An 18,336-nucleotide genomic window follows, 5' to 3' on the forward strand; every position below is an offset into this window, starting at 1 on the left:
AGCTGACTGAAGATGGCTATTAAATCACCAGTCATCATCTGTGGTGGAGCTTTATCGCTGAGCAGTCTGAGTGTGTTGAGAGCTCTGGTAGATGGGCAACTCTGCTAATCCCCTTGGTGCCTTTGCCAAGGGGCGCTTTGTGCCAGTCAAGTCTATGTGAAGGCACATCCCCGAGTCGTGGGGCGAGCCCTTCCACATGACTGATGAGTGTAAGTGGCCGCTGGAGACAGCGTCTGCTCTCAGGTCCCACCTGCTGGGTCAGGAGCCCAGACAGTGTCAGGACCTTCGGTTCTGTCTTTGGGCCTGGGAGTAGAGGCTTCGTGGGGTGACAGCAGGATCGTGGGAGAAGTGCACTTTCCGTGGGCAAGGGGACAAGCTTGGAGCTCTGGTTGCAGGGATGCAGGGGTGATGGTTTGGGAGGCTGAGGGGTGTTGCATTAGGGGTCTGGTTTGGAGATCTGAAGCGCAGCTGTATGGCAGATGCGTGAAGCATGAGGCCGGGACGGCTGCAGGCAGAGAAAGAGGTGCTGCAGGTGCCTGGTACAGAACAGAAAGTTCCTGAGGCCATCATCAATGCTTTCTACCCATTGACTCTTTGCAGAGTAAAGATCCACGAGGAACATCCATTTTTTACCAGAAGGTTTCTGCATTTCTAGCCTGTACGTGGCTTCCGGATGTTATCTGGTGGAGGGCAGAACTGGCCAATCACTTCCAAAACGAGTTGTGTCCACTTCTTCCTGAAATTCCCTCTGTCCTGCTCAGTGATGTCACTGCTGTTAGTTCTGATCCTCAGGTACTGTACAGAAATGCTTGGACTTCTCGTAATTTTTTTTTCTCATTAGGTCCAGTAAAAGTTGCTGTTCTTCCAGTGTTAACGGGTGTTCTCATTTGCTTTAGCTAAGGATTTAAACAGAGTTTTGAAACAAACGCTTCTAAGCCGTGCAGATTTCCACTGAAGTGTATGAGATTACAAGGACATAGCATCGCTTAAAATCAAGTGCTTAAAATCACTTGCCTGCCTAGAGACGCCTGCAAGAACGTTCGCCTCGTGCTATCTATAAGTAGAACGATAATTAACTTTTTCACTTCTGTCAGGTTAGCAAGTGCTTGGTAACAAATACTCAAGTGAATGAAATGTTACATGAATTCATTACACTTACTGGGGTAGTCTATTCCTTGAGGGCATCCGGCATTGCTGTTAGGCCTTTAACAGCCTATCCTACCTCGGGGTAAGTATTTAGCCCAGGTTTTTGAAGCACTTAATATGACCTGATTCCATACCTTTTGAGGGAAGGTTCTACTTATTTCTTTCTCCTGACATTACCAGCCTTTGGACAATCATGATCTTTTCCCAATATTTCTGAATCAACAAAAACCTTGAGGAACAATTCCAGGCAATGGTGAAGGCTGCGATTCTGGTTCACAATAAGTTTAGTTCTGAAAATAGTGTAGCATGAGAACTTTTCTGCAATTTCAACCAGATTTGGGGATTATGATTGCTCTGCGAGAATCAATGCCATGAAAGCTTAGGGGCTTAGCAGTGCACTTAGCAATTTGCCTAAAGGTTTATCCCACTTCTGTGGAGGAAAAGGAGGCTTAATGTTGTTGATTTGCAGTCACTGTAGCTTTCAAGTAGAAGCAAGTGCTATAAAGCAGTCTGACGTACTTGTAAAAGATAAATCTGCTGTACACTTTTAAGGCATAAAATAAGGCATCATTTAAAACAGTCAGAGCTTTTATGCAAATCCCTTATTAGGGGAATTATAAATCATTAGAAATTGAACAGCAAGATAACAGGCACTTTCTGGGGGTGGATGTTTGCCTTGGTGCCACAGAAAAACTGAAGTCAATTTAAAGACTGCATTCTCTTCCTAAGTTCACATGCCCCATGTCACCCAGGTTCCCAGGCCTGAATTACACCGAGACCACTGTGTATCATGACTTTTTGATAGATGTATCTTGCAGTTCAACAGAAAGGCTGGTTTCTCAAAGCAAGGCTCAAAGAGCCAGACTCTCAGCAGGCAGCAGCTAATCCTGTTGTTTGCCCTGAAGCTTTACAAAGTGGTACCAACCGAGAATGTTCCGAAGTGTCATTAAAATACAACCGAAAAGTGCTGCATAGAAGATTCAATATCATATTCTTTTAACTTCATTTGTTTGAAGATTTTGTACAAGGCCAGGGATCCATGCTTGCTTTTTATGTATTTGTACTTATTTTGAGGTGGTGTATACAAAACAAAGTAGACCAAAGCACCTGCTACTGTGTTGGAAAGCATGCAGTGGATACATATCTTTTGCTCCAGGTAGCTCTCAGTCTGCGACAAAAATCCTGACAGGGCGATGAAACAAATGGGTAGGAGTGGAGAGAGAGGGAACATCAGGTGAAATTGCTGTCTGCTTGTGGTCTGACTAGCTCTGTGTATGATTTTAGGAGCAATTGTTAGCAGTAATTGCGGTAACAAACTGTGCTTAAAGGTTAGTGCATGAGCCAATATCTTGTTTTCAGTCAGTTGATCTAGTGTTTTTTCAGTCTGTTCTGGACCCCAAACAGATTGCATTTCTCTTGCTGTTTTTCTTTGAGGCTTGCTTATTAATGCTATGCATACAGCCGATTCACCTGCAGTAATTCCCTTCTGATATGAGGAGTAAACTCACAGTGCAGTCCTTAAAACTCCAGGTTAGGTTAGGAGTGACATAATCCCGTGGAAGTTATTAACTGCAATGTGCCCTGTCAGCAAAAAGAGGATTTCTTCATTTTAGCATAAAATACAAATACTTTCTCCTGTTAAAACTTAGGAGGCAAGCGTGAACCTTAGGGATACAGACAACACATGTAGCCAGTGTTGGTGTTTCTTTTCTTCTGCCTGTTTGTTCCATGGAGGCACACTGGATTTCTCTTGCTCTCTCTCCATCGTTCTGGACACTGAGACACTTGCCCAAAGAGAGCAAACCCTCATGCTCAGCATCTTTTTGGTCATCTTCCAGAGCATCTCCTTGAACTCCCAACCTGTACAGGTGCCTGCCATGACAGGAGTCAGGGCGTAGCAGTATTGGATGGGTGATTGTGTCAGTGAGGTTTCAAGGAAGAAGGGGAACCTTCTTCCCTGAGTCAAGGTGAATGAGATTCTTTTTTTTTCTTTTAGTTCCAGAAAACTGATTTTGTTGCCCTTCCTGTGGATCAGTTCCCTCCTTGCTGCTCCCTTAGTTAGTTTCCTTGCTGACTTCCAGCACAAGGGTTGTGTTTTCTTTTTTGAGACAATAGTACTGATTAAGGGCAGGTCTATGCAAAGTTTCCTCTTGCTTTTCACTTAAGCCCCATTTTTAATTTTTTTTTTTCAGTGCAGTTTTGGCTAAGCATGGGTAAGAATTCCAGAACTGGGTCCAGGGAGCTAAATGTGCCTCGGTGTTGCAACTCAATGCTGCCAAAAACTTCAAACAGCACAGGCTGAACTAACTGGAATTTTGATGGATGGGAGCAGACTTGCAGAAAGTACAGCAGTTCTTTACTGTGGTATTTCAGACTTTTCGGATTTCCCTACTAGAGAGTTGATGGCAAGTGTGTTACCAGAGGAGCTCTACATGTACACACATACACACAAGCTTTAAAAGTTGCAAACTTTTTTTCAAGGCTGAAATAACCGTGTAGGAGAAGAGCTGGCATTGCTGATGAAATTAGAAATTACTGTTTCATGCTGTGGACAAGCTGGCCCAGATGCATCACTTGTTGCTTTGTGCACTTAAGGCACCTAATTTAGATATGTGATCGCCCTAACTCTGTTTATCGTCTCTGAAGAGGGAGTGAGAGGCATTTCCAGAGAATTTTTCGAGTCTGTGAATCTGTGTTTTAGCCTGTGCTCAGCAAGAAGACCCTGAGCTTTAGAGTTTGAATGCTGTGACATTAGTTCATTGACAAGCATCACAGCCTTAGCCCTGCTGAGTGCCTTCAGCATCTTCCACTGTCTTTCACTGTAACTTCTTTTAACCTCAATGCTAACGAGAAGCTTGCTCAGAGAACCACTGCTTATTACCACATCGGCTTTTCACCCAACTCTCTTCAGGCCCTTGGCTGTGTGGGCATTGCCTTTCACATGTCTCAAACTGTAGTCACTGATGGTATGCTGTGGTTCAGTGCCTCATGGTGTTGGCAGTTGTGCTGTTTTGATTTGGGGTTATTGCCCTGTGTGTTCTCTCTCTCTTTTCACGCTGTGTGAGAAGCAGCAAGCTAGCAGCTTTAAGCAGTCCCTAAGCTAGGCCATGTGATGTTTTGTGGGTGGAGAGCACAGACTGAGCTACCTGGGGTGCAACACAATTTGGCCAGCTGTTAGACCTCATCTACGTGCTGCTCTAAGCTCTGAGATTTAGTGTATGGCTCAGGGCTGTGCTTTCCTCCTCGAAAGCTTGAAAGAGTTGACTATTGCACAGCTGAAATGGGCATTAGGGAGGAATAAAACACCCAGAACAGCACCTCCGCATCTGCTTCCCCAAACCAGACCCAGCAGGATGAGACCTGCAGCATGTCAAGTGCCAGCCGCTGTGTCCAGCAGCTTAACACTTTGAAATCAAGGTAAAGTTGTAAAACAGGAGGTTCAAAAGGACAGCTTGATCTTGCCCTTTGCTCTCCAAGGCTTGCTTGTGTCTTGTCTTTATCTGAGTTGGTGCTAAGGGCTAGGTCTCACTTGTCTGGCACTCTCAGTCTGCTGTACAGCCCCATAAAGTTGTATCAACAGCTTTGGTGAGAGCACATTGTCTGACTGATGATTCCACATGGATATGACTGTCTGTGGGTGAGACATTTGTCCTGGGGCCTTATCTATACGCATTTATAGAAATTAATCCATAGCTGCATGGCTGTGTCTTCATGAGGCAGAAGGGAGAAGGTGACATCCTGGCCCTAGCTGAGTCCTGTTGGAGTTTGTCATTGATTTTAGTGGGGCTGGGACTTCAGGCTGTCATTGGTATTTGTAAGTAAAAACCCCTAACCTTTAAAAGGAGAAAGGACTGCAGTTATATCTATCAGAGTTGGCACAAAGGTGAAGGCGTAGCTTAGGGAGGAATAAACATTATAGTTTTTAATTCTTCCTAAAATTTGATAGCTCACATTTAAATTGTGCCTATCGCTATTTATTCCAGAAAAGAGCAGCTTAAAAGAACTATCAGGCTAATGTGCTTAGCCGTTAGTATTATGTATGATGGGGGGAAAGGGTGGAAGTTCTTGTCTCATCCTTTTTCTTCTGTGTTTTAAGATACCCCTTTCCCTAGCCAGAAGGGAGGAAGGTGAGATGCATCTTCCAACTGCCTGAAATAGTCACTGGAATTGCATGTCTTCTGTGGCAAAGCTCTTAATTAGCCCTCTCTATCCCCAGCCTTTTTGCGGCCTGGGACCTTCCTGCTGTGCTTCCACGTTTCCTGTACAAAATTAATTCTGTGGCTATCTGAAGTCAGCACGCACAATGAGGAGGGGGGAAGATGTGTAGGAAACAAATTCAAATTCCTGTTAATCTGGATCCCACAAGGAATACTCTGCTGATGCATTGGGATTCACGACAGCAGGGAGAGGAGGGAGTTTGAGACTAATGCCGCCTAATTCAGGGACGTGATTCAGTGCATCTCGTTAGACGTGAGCCTCACGTGTGTGTTAGCATCGAGGCCTTTGCTAGAGTGAGAACAGTGCTTCCTCTGCTGCCACCGAGATGGGCAGTGGAGCTGAAAGGGAGAGGCCATATAGGTACAGAATTTACAGTCTGTCTCTGGAGGCAGCGGGGGGTGCATCATCTTTCTCCAAGGGATTTGCGTGTTGTCTCGTAGCGATAATGGCTGAGCAGATCTTTGCGTTGGGAAGTACCATGTCCGTGAGGAGATGAGGTTGTGACGCACATGGACATTCTCCTGCAGTTTGTTTTCCTGCTGTAGCTGGGAAGCAGTCTGGAAGACTCGTTGCAACTTAAAAGACTCTTTTAGATCGTCTGGCAGCAAAAGCTATTTCTTTGTTGGTGGAAATGAGAACAGAACATATACTCTAAGCAAGAAGAAGGGATATTGGATTTGGTCTTGTTTCTGTATGACAGTTAAAGATTCATGGTTTTGCTGCACGCAGCTCCAGTCTTCTCTAAAATGTGCTGCTGCTGCTTGTTACTGTTCAGTATTTTACAGCACATTTTTGTTTTGCTGTGAATTTCCTTCTCATAACTGTTTGGCTTCGTCTCAGTAATGTTGTCTGAAACAAAGAAGTATCTCAGAGTATTGTTTTAACGCTTTTTCAAAAAATGGTGCGTGTTCAATCCTAGCTATGGTACAAATTGGTCTTTTCGAGTGTCTTAAGGTAGCAGAAATCAGAATTTGCCTCCCAAAACAAATAAGAAAAAGGATAATTGACAAAAAAAAAAAAAAACCTACAAATGGGAGGTTATGGATATGCCCTCCCTTCCTGCTCTTTCTGATCACGGCAATAGCGATGGAGAGGATATCAGTGCTGTGAGGAACCCTGCTTTCTTACGGCGTGGAGTTGGGGGGACAGTCATGGAAATGGTTGTGGTTAAATGATTATGGGTTTTGAAGCCTGTCACAGCATAAGTCAAGGTATCCCTGGGGCTGCTGTAGTTGTTGTTGATTGACTGTAGGGTACTTTTCCTCCCTGGTATAATGCCTTTACCATGAGATGTGAGATTATGACAGTGCTCTGAGGCTGCGGAGCCTTACAGAAGAGGTGTTTCTGGCTAGGAATCAGAGACTGGACTGCCTCTTCACCATTCTGCACAGTGCATGGGGAGGGAGTCTCCTCTGCTTGCTGCCAAGAGACAGGTCAGCATTCAGAGCTGATGTGTCAGCTAGAGAGACTTTCTGAACTGTTGTGTTTGCACAGAAGCTTTACAGCTACTGTAATGTCATTGGAGGCTTATGAGAGGAACTAGCCCTGAGGTGAAACCAATACAATTCTCACGCCCACCCTCTCGCTGCTTGTGGAACATTCAAAGTGGCACCAAAGTATCGTAAAGATAAATAATGCCAGAATCGCCAGAATTATTTCAGTAAGGGTGGGGTCCTGCAGCTGCCTGTGGAGGGTCGCTCTGCGTTGTATGTCAGCTAGGGCTCACCTTGATATTGTAACAACAGACCCAGTGCCATCCTCTCCTACGTGCCCAGGGGAAGGCCCTTGCTTTCTGTTCTTTCCTTGCGCTGTATAGGAAGGCAGTGTCAGGAGTTTAGCTAGACTGGACACAGCAGGGGCTGTCGTACTGCAGCCATTTGTGTCTCTTCTCTTATGAGGAAAAGGATTTTCTAGGAGAAATAAGACTTTTCAAGCTTCATTTTCTGTTGCTTTGTGAAGTCACATTCAGATGGGCTGCTAGAAAGCAGAATCTGATAGATCGCAGTAACAATTTCCCCCAGGTGTGGCCAGATCCCTGCTCTGGCAGGGAGGGAGGCTGGCCACGAGGCAGTGTGCCCGGGATCACAGCTGATCCACAGCTCACACCGTGGTGCTTCTGAAAGGTCAGCTTTTTACCTTGGATTCCCCAGTGTGCGTCCTCTGTGTCCTAATGGGGGCTGGATGATGATAATGAAGGTTTCTATAGAAACGTAGGCTGGAGTTGGTTTGACCACATTTGTCCTTTCTCTTTTCCTTCTTCTTGCAGGTTCATAGACTTGAGATTTGTTCAAGGAACAGCTTGAATAAATGGAAGACTGGGGTCTTGCTGCATTCTCATTTTGTAGGGCTCATCTGTGCTCACTGCATTGTGCCAGTGTTGCATGCAGGAGCTGGCATCAAACACTGGAAATGGAGAAGATCTTCTGTTTCCTTAAATCAACAATTTCTTGCATTTCCTCTGATGATATTTTCCACAGCATCCAAGTGTAATATCACAAGTGGAGGCTGGTGAATTACGAATTACAGGACAAAATGGGCAAATCCATTAAGAGATGTCAAAGCTCTTAGTTTGGTGTAGTTGTATTGACAGAAACCAGGTGAAAAGTGAAATGCCGAGTTCTGCTTTTAGGCAAATGTCCCGTGAAGCACAGGAAATAGGGGAAGGAGAAAAAACAAAAGGTTACTGAAGCAGAAAGGCAGGTGTCAGAGGGGTTTTAATGTTATTCAAATTAATTTAGTTTTCTGGTTGTTGTTTTAAAACATTTGTAGAATGTGCCTATGAATGTGCCTGGGTATGAAGTACCTATCACCTGCCAAGCAGCGCAAAAAAAAAATCTCGGATGGTTACACAGTTAAACAGCATTGTATGTACCTCATAATCCAGAATGGACACTTCTTCATGCAGTATTAGTCCATTTTCTATCCATAATAAAAGTCCTGATGAGTCCATGTTGAAATTTAATTCTTTTTTTTTTTAAAATGTCTGTCCGCATGAGATGAGGACTGATTAACGACTGCTGTAAATTAGTCTTTAAAAAGTGATGATTTTATCCTCCCTGCCCCCGTCTTGGAATGAATCCTACCCACTGTGAGCTTTGCCTAAATGCATCCGTATTTCTGGAATGTTCGATATTGGCATAGCTGTGAACATCACTTCTTGACAAACATGACTTTCAAAAGCCGCGTTTGTTCCTGGACAATGGCCTTGCTTACTGAGCATGCAATCACAGCGAATTCCCATGAGTGACACGTCCTTAAACTTGCACTTGTACAAGTTGCTTGCTTGGCTGCCCAGAAAATGTATGAGAAACAAAATAAGGTGCTGAGATTGGGAAATGCTACACTTCTGTAAAGCTGTGACCTAAATGCCAGAGTCTTTTTGCCTATCCATGAGTGTGTGGCACAATAAGACTTACAGATACGTGTCACTTTTGGTGACATGAGCACAGGAGAAATGTCCTATTTTGGTTGGAGGCATGTAGACGTTAATGCAATTCTTTCCCTACCCTTCCGTTTGATTAGTTAATTAGAGCGTTCCTTTTACAAAGCCCTTTTCTGCTGGATGCTCAGCAGAATCGTGGAGAGTCAAGGTCTCGAGCTGCTCAGCCTTTTGCATGCAATTCCCGCTCATGTCAGCGGGTACCCTGCACGTTGGAGAGTCACTGGGTGGGACCCTGTGAATGTCCAGTCTCTCAGGCAGCAGTTGCAGTTCATATTCTTGGGCTATCACTGAATCGGAGCTGGTAGTACAGTTGTAAGGCAGCAAATGATAGATTAACACCACTGGATTAATGAGTTTAACCCATTAATGTGCATCTGTATGTGCTCTCCAGCCATAAAATACTAATTTTTTTTCCCTAGCCCTTTATATTGAGGGATCAAGAGACCATACAGGTGAGAGATGTCCTTTGTGCATTTCAGGCAGTGGAGAAGGTGTCTGCGGTGCCACGTGGATTTTACTGACAGACAGTTGAAACTGATGAAAAATACTTCCCTGACAGCAGTGACATCGAGGCTTGCAGAGATGTAGACACTGAGGTAAAAAAACCCCAACAACCCAAATGTCTCCTTTCTGACTTGTGGGATGATGTAGGAAGTTGAGAGACAATTAAGTGACCTGGAACATCTCAATCTTGAGGTTTGGTACAAATACTGATCCTGAAATATTTCTCACTCAGACCTAAATATATCAGCTGGGTATTTTGTGTCATCAGTATCGATGTGCTGATTGCTCTGAGCTACAGAAGATTAAACTATGAAACATGCGGGTTGAAGAAATTGCTACCAACCAGGTGCTAATCAGTTACAGTAGACAAAGTTTTGATAACCCAAACCCACTTGACTGCAAGCCAGTATACAACACAACCTTTTTCAGACTTGTGCTCAAAAACATTAAAAAAAAAGTTTCAGAAGCTTCTGGTACTATCTATCTGCCTGGCCTATGGTAATGTGTTGTATGAACAAGTGGCAAGTAATTCTAGTTGGTGTGCCCCAGAAGAGGAGAATGTAAGGGAACTTAAATTAGCTGATATTTACCTCTGTTTCCGAGCGCCTATCAAAATGTGCTGGACCTCCACCCACGTACTGTAACTTGCTAACTGCAGTAATTCGCCTTTCTTAGCTCTTGTGCAACACCAAACACAGCAAGTTTGATCTGAGAGAGTTCAGTTTCCTGTTAGGGTTGATTCAGGGAGATGTAGATATACAAAGGTCTTTCCGGACGTGCAGCAAGCCTGACCAGTTGCTGAGCACGCACCAGGCTTGCTCCTGGAAGATGCTGGAAGTCCCCAGTTACGAGCTGAAGATACTTGACATTTGGCACAGTTGGGAAATGCCTTGTGTCTTCCTTACAGTTCCTTGCCTTGCCTCAGGAGTGCTGTTAGTTCCTGCAGACCCCTTGCAGCATGGGCAGGATACTCTGTAAGGGAAGGCAAGCCAGGAGCTGAGGCTAACAGCAGGGCAGGTAGGGCCAGTGACCTCCTGGGCAGGGTGCAGTCCCACGTTACCCAAGCAAGAAGAGCAGAGCAGGTCCAGCAGGGTCAGCCAAGAGTCTGTAATGACAAGGCCAAGCCAGAAAGTCGGCGTGTTAGGGTAATGGCCAGAATCTGTGACACACGAGACTGGGCCAAGGCATACCTGTAACAAAGCTTAGCTGGAGACCGAAGCCAAGTCCCTCAGGAAAGGGGAGATGGGCAGTTTCTGAGGTTTCTCAATGCTGGACAGCTGCATTATTAAAGCTGGCCCTGAGCCCGGGCAGCCAAGCCCCAGGGACTTTCATAGCAGCCACAGCAAAATACTTCCTCGCTGGCTGCTGTGAATATTGGGTTAGTATCAGGAGAGCTTGAGCGAGACAAACATAAAGGAATAGAGCTTTTATTCCTAATTAGACCACTTTTTTATGATTTGAGTAAATTCATATTGTCATTTATCATGATGGTATAAGCCTCATAATGTGTTTATGGGGGAGTAGCATTTCATTTAAAGTGTCCAGTAGTGATGAATTCATTTGGCGTTGACTGCAGCCGTAAAACTTGCTGTTGGGGATAGCGTTGTGCTGCCTTACATCCAGCAGAACCGTGCACAAATCTGAGGCTGGTACAATCATGCTGGTGTGATCTACAGCTAGAGGATTTATTACCCACAGCACCACACAACTTCCTGTCGTAAAGCTCTTGCTTTTTGAAACAATGCATTTCTTCTGATGGGAAAGTAATAATGATTTGCTTCCCTTTTGGGTATGAGCATTCAGCACGGGTTGGTGTATGTCTTCCTCCATGCCAGGGTGGGCTGAACTGGATTAGTCTGGTAAAGAGGACTTCAAAATGTAAATTTGGGACAGTACCACTGATGTGTCTGCCTTTTGATATTTTTTTTTTAACGTTGATTTTGTCACTTTTGTAGGTATAAAGAAAACAGCAGTTGGTCTATTATTATTTAACCGTCTTTCTGTAGTACATGAAGTTAAACAGCAGGAGTGATACACTTCAGTCTCTGCCCCAGAGAACTTGCAGTTTTTTAGTACTAGGTTTATGTGACAAAAGGCATAGTTATATCAGCAGAAATAGATTAAATCATAATTATCATAGATAGTTATGACTTGATCTGAAGCTAAGAGCCTACTGTGCTGAACTGCATGTAAACGTGGAATAAAAGAAAGCCTCTTTGTAGCTTATAATGTAGTTAAAGCACGGGAACTAAAGGTGAGCAGAAGAGGTGCAGCCGTGTGGCCATTGAGGGCTTGGAAGCATTTGGCTTATCTCTCCGATGTGCTCTTGCTGTTCAGGTTGCCATGGTACTGCTGTTTGAAACTCTCTTCCAAAGTCCCCTGGCTACCCATCACATGTTGCAGCTGGTACTCCCTTATGGTCTGGATATCTGTGGACTCCGCCTGCTCTATCCTCAGCAGGATGTGCTGCTCTCTAGCTCAGGTGAGGGCTAGTTTTCCTTCAGAGATTCCATCACGTGATGATACTGAGGTGAAGGCAAAGATCTGTAAATGTACTAAGGCGAAGAGAGATGTGGTGCTGTGGGCGTGGGGAAGAGGCTATCAGATTTACATGAGGGTTGCTTTATATCTTCATATCTTTCCCCAAAGAAATGATAGAAGATCTTGGGCTGTTTCTTTCCTTCCTACGTAGCCCATTAAGCCATCCAGGTGTCTGACTGCCTGCTCAGAAGGGACTGACAGCTTCAGAAGGGACAGAGACTTTGACTTTAGCAAACAGACATGATGGAATTTGTTCTGCTTAGATTAGCAAGGAGCACAGCACAACTGGCAGACCACTTGGTGCTGAAGACTGGCAACTACTGTGTTCCCAGTGTTGAATATCCACGAGTTGAATTTTTAACCCTTGATGCATTTTTGCGTCTCAAACCGCTTTAGTTGTTGTTCCTTTGCAGTGTTCTTTCCCAGATTGCAGTGCCCTAAGCTCCAGGGTTAGACTCGTGTGAGTTAACTATACTAAATTAGTTCCCACTGATTTTCCTGAAGGCTTTAGCTGCAGAAAATCCAGCCTTCCCCTTCCACAATTCCCCCCATCCCATTGCGTATGGGACTTCAGCAGCATGGGCAAAAGTACCAATCTAGCTGTTCTGTAATTGCAATGGCTGACAAGCTGTCACCAAAATGCCGGACTTGCCAACAGAAGATGGTCTGAGATGGGAGACCAGGAAGATAAGGTAACCAAAAATGGTGTGGGTCTCTGAACTCAAATCACTGAGTCTTTAATGTGAGACACCAATGTTTTCAAATGCTGGCACGTGCCACTCAAGTCTTTATTTTTTTTCCACTTGTGCAATAGATAATGAAGCCTGTCTTAAAGTGTGTACGGAACATTATTAGTTGCTAATGCAATATAACTCTAGGCCAATAGACATTGTTAGCTGCAAAGTATAGAGATTGCCTCTGCAGTACAGTATGGCTTGAACTTTCTTTTAAGCCAAGAAGTTCTTCTGGAAGGTTTGTATGTGAAACTATCACAAATACAGGCAATTCATTTTTCTTGGGGAAAGGTCTAGGCAGGCTAAGAGTGAGAGAAATGGGTTTCCTTTTCCTCAGGCAGAAGGTGAGTGAAGACCAGTTTAATCAGAGAAAAATTCTCTAGTCTCCTTGCCCCTTTTTATGTTTGAAAACAATAGGAGTAGACTGCCCTAGAAATGGGATTGCAGTTGCAGTTGTCTCAGGCCTGTGCATGTAATACGTTTGTACTGATAGCTGGAGAAATGAAGGACTCCAGAAATGAATAAGAAAACCATAAAATCACCAGTCATTAGGAGATGACAGGCAGCAGATCTGCTTCAATGCTCTGTACCATGCACCATTATTTAGGAACATTTCGTGTGAAAAGGCAATTCATTTTGAGCTAGACCTGCTATGCGAGTTTGTAAATTAGATTTTTACCCTTAGCTTGAAAACTTTAAAATTATTATTTTAAATATTTACAGCCAGTGTCTCCATTATCTACCTGCTCTGGAGACTTATGTTCTGGCTTCTGATTCTTATGCAACAAATGATGTAATTGAATATGGTTTTAAACCGCAGGGAAGGAAATGACACGCCTCGCTACTTTTTCTAACATCAGCAGTAAGAACTTCAGAGGAGCCAAATTTGCTCTTTTTCTGGGGTTACTTGCTGGACCCCTACTATGCTGACAGTAGACATGGAGAAAGGTTTCCCGGGGATATAGGGAAGAGCTGTTGCAGAAAATAAGGGAAGACACTGCTCAAGTCCTGGTAGGGAAATAAAGGTGGCTAATCAAATATTTGCCTGGGTATGTCCTCTTCAACGTAGTACAAAATCTATATTTGATCCAGAGGGAAATAATCTAGAAAAAAAGTCCCCAGATTTCCAGTTTGTGATCCCCTTCCCAGTTTTCCCATATCTAACGAAAATTACAGAAAACATCTCTCTTCCTCAGGCACATGTTCTTGTCCTGTCTCCCCCTCAGTCCCCCAGCCTTCCTCGTGGGCATGAACAACATGCTCTGCAAGAAGTTGAAGGGCTGATTTCTAGTGTATCAGTTGCTCCGTAGTAACTCGCCCTGTGCACACTCCTTTCCACAGCAAATATGAGGCAACCACTCCTCTTTCTTTAACAGGCTACCTTGGATAATCTCGGATTTATTGTTGGGTCAAAATGTACAGCTTGTTGCCAGCCTATCACCCACAGGACAGGTAACCAGTAGGTTACTTTGTGGAAGTCTGGCTATGACAGATCTGAAAAGAGCACTTGAGTGGAATGAATGATCTTGGGGTGGGTTGTTCTGTGTTTTAGTCACACACATGTTTGTTTTTCACAGGAAAGCTGCCTTCTTCCTATACTTCAAAAACGGGGAAGGTGCCACCAGTGCTGGCATTAGCTGCGAGAGGGCCTAAAGCACGTAGCACCTTGCAGAGTATCGCTGGGCCATCTGACCCGCAGCTGGCGAGCGTGACGGACTGCGGTTCCATCAATGCCATCTACTGCAGGAGCCAAGCGGAGCCTCTCGCCTACCTGCCCTGCCTGAACAGCCGTGTGCTCAGGGAGCTGTGCCTCTGGTTTGGGGCGAGGGCTGCTGATGCAGCACTGCCTGCTGGGCTCCTGGCTCCAGCTTCCCTGTGCGACAACAGAGCGAGGTGATGGCCCTGGGTGTTTTTGGACTGTGGTTGTTTCCACAGGCCAAGTGTGACATGGAGGCCAGGGAGGCATGCTGCTAGTGTGCTTTGTCTTTACTTATCAGTCTTCTGCTAAAGGTCTCGGTGAAAAAGGGTGCAGGGTGGGAGCAATCTCTCTACTTATATATTTCCAAACCAGTTACTACAGTCTGCAAAAGTCCCTCTCTCGCAGGACTGTCTCTTCTGCAGCATGTGATAGATGTGTCGGGTGTGGGACTCTTGCAGTTGCTTCCTGTCACTCGTTTCCTGGTAGCTAGGCCTGTAAGTCATATGCTTGCAGCACCTGCTCTTGGGCCCTCTGTCCCAGATAGGGCTGAGCAGACTGATTGGTGACCTCCTCCAGCTGTACCTGGTGCTGGAGAAGGGCTCTGAGGTTGTGTGCCACAGCTGGCATGGTCCACAGCCTGGTCCAGCTTTTCCCTACGTCCCTTCCATATCATCTGATTAGAGATAAGGGACTTCAGATGGAAAAGGTTCTTTGGAGGATTATGACAGAACTGTGTGAAAATGAAGGGTAGCTTATAAACTTTTAACTCAAGCAATGAGCATGAGAAATCCAATTTAGGAACTGATGGTATAGCAATAGGGTGCCAAAAAGTGCTGGGAACGAGTGAGGTTCAGGCATCTGTAATCTCACCGTCAGACAAGTCTGAGTACGGCTGCAGAGGGAACTGGGCTTTTAAGCCTCTGTTAATCCATCATGGAACTTGGGCTGTCTGTGATCTGCTGGGTAGTGCTCCAGGGAAGAAGACTACAGCTCCCAAAAGCTTGCTCAGACTGCCTTGGACAGGAATGGAGTTACTTGATGGTTTTTAATCTTAAAGTTGCTTGGTTTAGAACATTGATGTTGGGCTGCCAGCATGCCTGCTGTTGGCCTTACTCAGCAGAGCAGAGGTGCGTGAGGGAAAGGGATGGGGGGCAGGGAGACAAGCTTCAGCAGCTCTGTGGAAGTCAGCACTGAGCAGCCCTTGCACACCATCTGCCCCTGCAGAGCAGCAGAGGGAAGGCTGGATCAGTAGCCTGGACCCTCTTGCGCTCCTTCCCTGCACTCTTCTCACAAACCTCTCTGCAGCTTTTCCTTGATGAAGATGAGTACTTTCTACAGCCAAAAACAATCGCTTCCCTTCCTGACAATCCTGTAACTCCCTGGACAGAGACTCAAACCTAAGGACCCAGGAAGCACATTTAATCCTGTGTGTGTAAATGAAGGGCTCTGTGGTTCTCAGAGGTCCCCTTCCTCTGGAGGATCAGAGTAGGCTGGCCTGCAGAGGGAAGAGAAGATGCACTTGCCTTCTTTTGGCTTCTGAAAGACAACCGTCTGGTTGTTCCAAACATGGGTGGTTCTGTGGCTTGAAGCATTTGTTTTAGAGGGCTTTACCAAAAGATTTGGCTTAGGGCTTCAAGGACTTTGCACCAACCAGGAGAATATCAAACTACAGATCTCCTCTCCCTGGCTGGCGTTTCTCACACAGGCCTGTGTAGTCACATGGGATGCCAGCCTTTACACTGGAGTTTTCAGGCCCTGGGCATCTCCTTTTAATATTGCTGGACTGAATAAATGCTGCTGTGGTGAAACTACCCTGCAGAAAGCTCAGACAAGGGAGGCCCTGTACCTGCAGGTTCTGGGCAGGTTTTTAAAGATCCCTTCTGATCCTGGGTGCAGGGTGGCACAGTCCGTGGCAGCAGGCTGGAGATGAGGTAATCTGCAGTCCTGTTGGTGCTTTCTGCAGAGCAGCAAAGTGCACCCATGTAGAATTAATCCGATGCTCGTGGAGGGACTGCGTGTCAGAGTCCAGTTCTGCTTGGCCATGAACAGTGACTCTCATAATTTTTACTTTAAGATTGAAAAAAACCCAATTTGAAGAAGTTTCATTCTCTTTATTTATTTGTTTATTTTCCTCAGGGATGCTTTTTTCCTCTTACAAAGACGATGAATTCTGCTCCTCTGGTATAACTTAGCCAGTCCAGAGCAGTGCTACACTCTAAATAATGTACTTGTCTCTCTCTTAACGCTGGTAATTTGGTCCATTGGGAGACAAGAATACGAACTCAGATTGCAGTTTTCAGATTATACTTGCAAATGCCGCGGTCTCCCGGGAGCGAACAGGCAGGATGTATTCCAGCCAGCTCAGTGGTGGCAAGGGATGAGGCAGGCAGATTTGCCTGAGCAACCTGTGCTTCACAGACCTGGCCAAACCGTTCCACAGACTGCAGTTGCCTTGCTGTCAGTCCCTGGCTCTCAGAACTACACCTTTTGGTCACCATGCAGTCATTTGGTCCTTTTGGCTATGCAGGAATGTTGTAGAGGTTTCAGTGGCATGAACATCTCTGCCAGACTTCATTGTGCTTGTTGCCCGACACGAACTTTTAAAACTGATTAAACTCAGGCTAAAGAACCAAAAGTGAATAGCAACTATGATGTATCTGTGGGTAGGAAGAGCTCTGGTAATGCAGCCTGACATATTTCTTGATTCAGAGATATTTTTGCCAAGCTGGCTGCTTTGCATTAGCAACTTTTAATTGAACACAGAGAGCCTCAGGGAGAGTAATATAAAAAGATGTTCAGTCAGAGAGACCTTGATGCAACTCATGTCACGGACGAGGGATTGAAATCGCTTTTCCAGTAAAGCAGTTTAACAGAGAAGCTTCTGTGCCCCTTCATTTGTTGCAGGAAGTAGGTTTGAGTCAGAATCTGGGGTGACAGCTTCTAATATTTATTGTTTTTCTTTAGATCTCAAAGTCCTTCATCAGCTAGAGCAGACGAAGAAGAGGTTGATCTCCAGGGCAAGGTGCTCTCTCGACCTCCAGCGATGCTTGTCTCAACTACCAAAGGTCAGTGTTAGGGGATGAATCTTGAGGTTTTACGGTGGTTCTTCACTGACAATGTTACCTTACTCTAGCCCCTCTGTGTCAGGAAGTTCTGCCTCCCTGGATTGCTCAGTGCTGTGACCTGGCCAGTTGAGCCAGGAGTGAACTTCTAGTGAAACACTGTTGCCTAAAATGAAGTGACAGAGGGCTGTTATCACCACCTCCTCCTCCTCCTCCTCCTCACTGGAGTAGCTGCTAGAGTCCTGTAGGCTGCTTAGATTTCACTGAAGTGAAAAAAAGAAAAAAAAAAAAAAACCAAACACCAAAAAACCAAAAAAAAACCCCCACCCCACCCCACAGGAAATTTCTGTTCTTCAAAGAGACAGTCATGTGATAGACCTGACAGTGTCCTTAAACTGCATGTTGATCTGATTAGTGATCATCTGCCTCTGCTGTTGAGGAGTTGAATATAATCATCGTGGGTATAAAATGGTTAAGACTTCATTCAGGGCAGGAATGACCACAATCAGAAAGGGAAGTACTTCATGGGGCTAATATTAACTGGCTATCACCTGGCTCTGCCCAAATCCCCCTTTTCCCTTTGTAGGAGCAGTCTTCCAGCTTCTGAATTCACGGCTAGCAGCAAGCTGACTGTTCCAGGGAAATCTGCCAAGGCATGCAGGCCTCGCACCTGGCTGAGGAGGATCTGTGTGGTGTACGGGTGTCTGCTGCAGAAGGCCAATGTGCTGACAGTCCTCTGTGGTAGGGCCTGGCACAGCACATCTTGGGTGCAAGCGGTTTTTAGACAATGCTATTAGGGCATTGCTGTCTAGTTTCTGCCCCCACAACTGAAGGTGGTTTCACTGGAGAAAAAAAAAAACACCTGAGGAGAGTGGAAGCTCAGCAGCTTTTAGGGACAAGATGGAAGAAGGAAAGCAGGACTGTACTGACATAGAAAGAAGGCACAGAAAATTGTATTGCCAAAGGAAAGAATGTATGAGAAAAGAATGA

The 18,336-nt window shown here is 45.2% G+C and overlaps 1 protein-coding gene across 1 annotated transcript in view; it reads left to right on the top strand.

Annotated features, from left to right (window-relative positions):
- Window positions 1-18,336, top strand: part of DNAAF8 (dynein axonemal assembly factor 8) — a 92,006-nt gene that overhangs the window by 35,543 nt on the left and 38,127 nt on the right. The window contains 6 exon segments of the mRNA XM_086472835.1: window positions 608-792; window positions 9,286-9,402; window positions 11,648-11,792; window positions 14,163-14,268; window positions 14,335-14,460; window positions 17,249-17,349. Coding sequence (XP_086328961.1) covers window positions 608-792; window positions 9,286-9,402; window positions 11,648-11,792; window positions 14,163-14,268; window positions 14,335-14,460; window positions 17,249-17,349 — 780 coding nt within the window.

This window comes from Leptosomus discolor, chromosome 14 (genome assembly GCF_034619465.1).
Source record: "Leptosomus discolor isolate bLepDis1 chromosome 14, bLepDis1.hap2, whole genome shotgun sequence".
NCBI classification, from domain to species: Eukaryota; Metazoa; Chordata; class Aves; order Leptosomiformes; family Leptosomidae; genus Leptosomus; species Leptosomus discolor.